The 6,863-nt window shown below is 43.2% G+C and overlaps 1 protein-coding gene across 1 annotated transcript in view; it reads left to right on the top strand.

Annotated features, from left to right (window-relative positions):
• The window catches only part of DLGAP1 (DLG associated protein 1), an 888,408-nt gene extending 883,339 nt beyond the window's left edge, over positions 1 to 5,069 (top strand). Inside the window, exons 12-13 of the mRNA XM_042963009.1 lie at positions 1,592 to 1,744; positions 4,860 to 5,069. Of these exons, the coding sequence (XP_042818943.1) occupies positions 1,592 to 1,744; positions 4,860 to 5,069 (363 nt within the window). The remainder of the gene's footprint in view (positions 1 to 1,591; positions 1,745 to 4,859) is intronic.
• The last annotated feature ends 1,794 nt before the right edge of the window (positions 5,070 to 6,863 follow it).

The raw sequence follows: 6,863 nt of genomic DNA on the forward strand, positions 1-6,863 counted from the left end.
CTTGCATTTGCTATTTTATGTTATGGTTGATTTAAAACCAATTCATTTCCCAAAGATTTAGTAAAAGTCCTTGTGAGCGCCTGAGTGGCTCAGTCAGTTAGGCATCCGACTTCGGCTCAGGTCATGATCTCACGGTTTGTGAGTTCGAGCCCCACATCCGGCTCTGGGCTGACAGCCCAGAGCCTGGAGCTTGCTTCAGATTCTGTGTCTCCCTCTGTCTGCCCCACTGCTGCTTGCATTCTGTCTCTCGCATTGTCTCAAAAATAAATAAACATTAAAAAAAAAAAAAAAGTCCTTGTATGATAAAATGACTTCCTATATTAGTAACATCTTAATTGTTAAACACATGGTACATTAAAAGTGCAGTTATTTGGGGGGCACCTAGGTGGCTCAGTAGGTTAAGCATTCAACTTCAGCTCAGGTCAAGATCTCGAGGCTCGTGAGTTCGAGCCCTGCATCAGGCTCTTTGCTGTCAGCACAGAGTTGCTTCAGATCCTCTGTCCCCCTCTCTCTATGCCCCTCCCCCACTTGCACTCGCTCTCAAAAATAAAATAAACATTACAAAATATTAAAAATGCAAATTATTTTCTTACTCATCATTTGTTTACCCTATCGTTTCCCTCAACATGACTGTTAAAACAAGTCTTATTTTAGATTTCTTATCTGTTCTCTGAATAAGTTGGATGACATGATGTCAGATTCCAGCTCCACTATCCTCCCCACCCCCACCCCCCACCCCCGCCGAAGATGGTGTCTTCATTTAAATATGTTTTAATGCATCTTGTCATAGTTTTTTGAAAAGTTTGGGTTCTCTCCTCATACCACATTGATAGATGTTGTATTACAAAAGAAGAGTTTTACAACCTTGACATTTGAGAATCACTGACTCAGATGAGTGTATAAAATTACCATTTGAAATGAAATCTTTTAAGAAGAGTCAAACCCATAGAAAGAAAGAGGAGAAAAGTGGTTGCCAGGGGCTTGGGGGGTGGGGGAAAGGGAAGACATTGGTTGAAAGGGTACCAACTTTTGGTTATAAGATGAATAAGGTCTGAGAATTTAATGTACAACATGGTGACTATAGCTGATAACAGTGTATTGTATAACTGAAATTTGCTAAGAGTAGAACTTAAATGTTCTCACACACACACACAAAGATAATTATGTGATGTGATGGATGTGTTTATTAATTCTATGGGAGGAGTCTGTATACAATGTGTACATATATCAAATCTTCGTGTTGTACACTTTAAATATCTTACAATTGTATGTTTCAATTATTCCGTAATAAATCTTTATAGATAGATAGATGATTGATAGAGATGATAGATAGATAGATAGATAGATAATAGATAATAGATGATAAAGAAAGAAAGAGAGAAAGAAAGAAAGAGAAAGAAAGAAAAAAAAGAAAGAAAAGAAGAAAAAGGAAGAATTACCATTTGTAGCCTCACTTTTATCTCCTATTTGAAAGCCAAAAGGAACTCATCCCCCTTATGTTATTTGAAATATTTGAAAATGCCCCTTTGGGCCTGTGCTTGTTGTCATCGATTGCCTCTAAAGCACGAATGTTTTTCTTTCTCTTGTACAGAATCCCAATGCTCATCCAAGGCCCACTTCCCAGGATCTGGCGGGGTTCTGGGACATGCTGCAGTTGTCCATAGAAAATATTAGTATGAAATTTGATGAACTTCATCAGTTAAAGGCCAATAATTGGAAACAGATGGATCCTCTTGACAAGAAGGTAGAACAATGTAGATTTTGTATGGTTCATTTAAAAACCTGCACAAACACTGGACAGTCTAAATAGGCTTCTGCATTCAGTCTTGCTGTTTACAATGTGAAATGGAGCTGATATCATATTAATCTCATTGTAATGACAATGTTTACATAGTAATCATTTGGGATATTATCTGTAATATGTTTCAGGCATATTTTTAAAGAAAAACCTGTCTTTGTGAATTGGAAAATGGGAATGTGGCTTTTTTGTTAATTAAACTTTAAGTTAAACCATTTTAGTCACTGGAAGGAACTGCCTCCATTTTGCTTTTTAAACTAAAATAAATGACATCTTCAGTGCATGATTATATAGAGCAAGAGTTCAACTTCCTTACACCCTAGGATGTGTTTCTGAGAAAAATAGGAAGCCCTGAAAACTAACCGACTTTGATAATCATTTCATAAATATAGTAATAAAGAAACCGCTGTTGTTCAAGGTTAAAAATATACACCATAAAGGTTCACAGTAATCATAAATGTTGGGATTTTTTTTTTTTTTTAAAGAGTTTTACTTTTGGTTGACTTGACTTGGGGAATATTGCTCACTGGGTTTCTCATTCAACAGTTTAGAAATAAAGGTTCAAGTTATTTTACTTTAATTAATAAACTGCAATTTTCACATTTGATTATGGTGGTTCCACCAGGCTCACACAGGTATCCAATATCCACCTCCCTAGGTTGGCCTGTCATGCATGACTTTTTTAACTCTTTGCTTTCCAATGGCCTGAGGTTGAACAGGTCCAAGAGATTCAGCCTCTAAACATGAGGCTTGTGTGTTCCCATGAAGCTCCGGTAGCCTGCCCTTTTCAGATCTCCTTGCCTGTCAGAGAGCGAACAGTAGTCCAGTCCATTTTGCTGCTCTCCATCATGGTATCCGGGTTCATACAGTCAGTGGACTCCCAGGAGAAAGCCAGTCCCAAGGGCCGAGTCATAATCAGCGAGAGGGTCAGTGTCATTGTCCCTCATCTCCAATTCTATCGCCATTGACCAGGGGTTTTAGTGTTAAGCATCAAAGTACCATTGATATATGTGTGGCCTCTTATGTGGGAAGCCAAACATCCGCACTCAATCTAGTTTTCTTTAATCTGTGTTTAAAACTATGTACTAAATAAGCTTTTAAATTGTTCTTATTTTAAGAAAACACGACAGATGTACACACATACTGGTAATTTAGTTTTTAGAGCTGATCCATCTAATTCTCACTCATTGGGTTTTTTTAAATATTATTTTTTTAAGTACAAGGAAAGGAAGATATGGCTAAAAAGTTTCCAATATTCATACTTTTCCAAATATCACCAAGTTACCCAACAGTGAAGACTTAAAATGTCCAAAATTTGTGATGCTAAGAATTGACATATGTAACCTGTCGACACGTACACAGTGAGTCATTAGTGAACTTGATTTCTAAATTTTTATACACTTTGTCTATGACCAGAGCTTTTCAGCACCCCATGAACTTGAGGGGAAGAAACAAATGAGCACAATCAGAGTTGGCCAAATGCTGTTTGCACTCTGGACTTCCCTTTTCTGTCCACACAGACTCCGCCTTAATCAGCCTGCGGGCAATTCCAATGTAATAAATTTATCTAGGCACTTCACCCAGGCAAGCAAGGAGGATTTGCTGCAATGAGTTTAAGTGTGAAGATACAGAGTATACCCCTTTGGAGAATCCTAAAATCCCTATTTTAAGATAACTGTCACATCCGTGTCATGAGAATTGAAGGTATCTTACTAAAAATGAAAACAGCAGATTCATATGGACCTTTTCGGAGAGTCTGAAAACTCATTATCCTTTTCTTTAAATTCCTTCGTGGTTTAGATTCGCAGCTTGCCCACTGCATTTTCTTTTTTTCTGTGACCCAAGTGTTGAATGGCCTTTATTTTTGCAGTGGCATTTTAACGTTTATTTATTTTTGAGACAGAGAGAGACAGAGCATGAACGGGGGAGGGTCAGAGAGAGGGAGACACAGAATCTGAAACAGGCTCCAGGCTCTGAGCTGACAGCACAGAGCCCGACGCGGGGCTCGAACTCATGGACCGTGAAATCATGACCGGAGCCGAAGTCGGCTGCCTAACCGACTGAGCCACCCAGGCGCCCCTGCAGTGGCATTTTAAAATATCCAACCATTTCATAGTTTGCTGATGCTGAGAGGAGGAAGACCTCTTTCAGTCCTGGGTTAAATTTTCAAAGCACAATGTCTGTTCCTGTGATTGGAATTGCCTTCTGGGCCACCACAACCGTCCTGAGGCCCCTAAGGAGTGACATCCCAGCGGGATGTTTTAGGAGCCTATCTGGGAACGGATTCCACCCCCCCCCACCCCCCTCCCCCACCGAGTGGAGGAACCATCAGTGTCCTCCCTCCAGGGTGACCCCGGAAAGTCTATTGCTGTGTGTTTGTGTGTGATGTGCAGACGGGTATAACTCACAGTGGCATCAACAAAGCTAAAGAACACAGTCTTATCATCTCTTCTTCCTCATTTGGCCTTTTAGGTTTGGATGGGTGGGCCCGGGGAGAGAGGGCGGGGATGTTTTTAAACTCTGAGCCGAGCTTGCACCCGCAGCCTCGCCTCCTTAGAGGGGACGCAGGGTCCCCAGAGGCTGCTGCTGCCGCTGCCACCCTAACCCATCCCTGGCACCCGGAAGAGTCTGGAGCCTCCAGAGAGAACCACACTAAATATGCCTGGAGCCGCAACCTTTCAGCAGAGGGCATTTTAAATACCCACATCCTTCCCTTGGAGAGACTAGTTCTGCAATTCGGCCTTACCCTTGGCCTTAAGCTTACCGGTATTCCTTTTTTTCCCCCTGCATCTTTTGAATACCCAAGCCAGAATAATAAAGAAATATATATATGTACATTTTTTATATGTACATATAAAAAATATATATATATGTGTGTGTATATATATATGTATACAGAGTGCAGATCAGAACTAACCACCTTCAGGTTTAAAAAACAAACAAAAAAACCCAAAACCAAAATCAAAAAAAGTGTGCGTGTTCTAACTACTGACCTATCCCAGTTTTTCCCAAGCTTGTCCTGAGAAGCTGTGTAATGTCCTGAACCTTCTGCTTTGATCAGGAGAGAAGGGCCCCTCCTCCAGTGCCAAAGAAGCCGGCGAAGGGCCCCGCGCCGCTGATCCGGGAGCGCTCGCTGGAGAGCTCGCAGCGCCAGGAGGCCCGCAAGCGCCTGATGGCCGCCAAGCGCGCCGCGTCCGTCCGCCAGAACTCGGCCACCGAGAGCGCCGAGAGCATCGAGATCTACATCCCCGAGGCGCAGACCCGGCTCTGAGCGCCCCGCGCGCGCCGCCGCGCCGCCTCCGCGCTCCGTCCTCCCTCCGCCCCCTCCCCGCCCTCCGAGCCCGTCCGTCCCGGAGCTCAGTGACTTCCACTGTCGCGGTGTAGTTGTCGGTCTTGCAGGAGCCGCCCCCCTCCCCCCAGTAGCCCCAGCCGCCCGGACCGGTTTGCCCACGTTCTCCACCGAGCTTCGCCACCCGTACGGACGCGTCACCCACCTGCCTCATCCGGAGAGCCGGCCTTTCTTTTCTCGGCAGAACCAAACCCACCTGTGTAGAAATGGCCCCTTTAGGTCGCCCACCATCCTCAGTTCTCCCAAGCTAGTCTGTCCCTAGAGCTCAGCAATATAAAACCATAGGGTATTTCAGAAATCCAGTAGCACAGGGTGAGCCTTTGGGACTTAACCGTCTTCCACGTGAAGGAAACTAGGGCTCCGATTCCCTTTATTTCCCCTAAACGGTTATTATTTTGTCAAGCAGATGGAGCACTTTATTTCCAACCTCAGAAATCACGCCATCTCACCGGAATCGATGAGTGACAATCCTAGAGGGGACGAAGTGGGGCTGGATATGTAGTGGGGAAGGGAGGAGCAAACTCTGCCGGTGCTGGGGCTTACCTGCTTCACTCACAGCTGCACAAACTGCCTCACTGTTACTCCATCCATCACTGCTTCAAATGTTTCCATCAGCAGAAGATTGTAAATTCGATCTTTCAGGGAAATTAATCTATTCTGAAAGGCAATAAAAGGAAGAAAGGCAAGGAAGCACTGCTAGTTTAAGATATACTACGTAAGGGATTTTTTTTTTGTCCTATTATTAAGAAAATTTAGACCTGAAATGTTTTATCAACTTTTACTGTACTATGTGTATTATATTGTTGTGATGGTGGGGGGTCTTTAAAGGGGAAAGCGTTGGTCCTCTTAACGTGTTAGTGTCCATCCTGGGGGGCCTACCTACTACGCCTATAAGTACACACCTGGTCAAGAAGTGCTGTAAGTGGCAGCGAGGGTGTTTTCGGAGAGAAGTTTGGATTTTCCTGTCATCCCTTTGAATGCTACACATCCATCTGTTGTAACCCGGTAGTTTGTAATGCAGACATATTTTCGCCTTTGGTCTTCTCTCCCTCCTACCCAGAGTCCTACCAGTCCCCAGCATAAGGGTTTCGTCCTATGTCAAACCGATAAAATAAATTCTCTACCCAAGTAGACACGCAGCCTCATTCCAAAGAGCTGCCCCTCATCTTGAGGTCCCAGGTGGTGAGAGAAGAAATTTGACCTCAGCAGTTCAGCAGCCACGAGGAAGGGGGGAAAGTCATGATTCATAAGCACTGAAAGAAACCCAGGCTTTTGGCAGAGAATGTGAATTTACACTTTTAGTCCTGACGGATGGGCAGTGTGCGCTAAGCATCTAGCTGAAGTTATCTTTAAACGCCCTTACTCGTAGCAGTTTAAACATTTAGGATGTGGTGATCTTACAGTATCACTGACATTTTATGTCCAGCTCCCACTCTAAAGCATTAGAAATTACCCTTGAAAAATGACAGACTAAAAACACACATCAAATAAGCTTGCACCAGAACTTTTTTTAAAAAATATACTCTCGTAGCCAGGTGCTAATTTATTTATGAAATTAAGAGAAGTGATGGGTTCTGGCAACAACTATTTTCATGGTCACATTCTAAAACCACTAGGGAATTCGCTACCTCTCAGAGCCACTGATGCTTTGAGCTATCTTTATAAACAGGGCACAAATGTTTACTGCTGTGGTTTACAAGAAAAGGGCTACTAACC

This window comes from Panthera tigris, chromosome D3 (genome assembly GCF_018350195.1).
Source record: "Panthera tigris isolate Pti1 chromosome D3, P.tigris_Pti1_mat1.1, whole genome shotgun sequence".
Taxonomy (NCBI): Eukaryota; Metazoa; Chordata; class Mammalia; order Carnivora; family Felidae; genus Panthera; species Panthera tigris.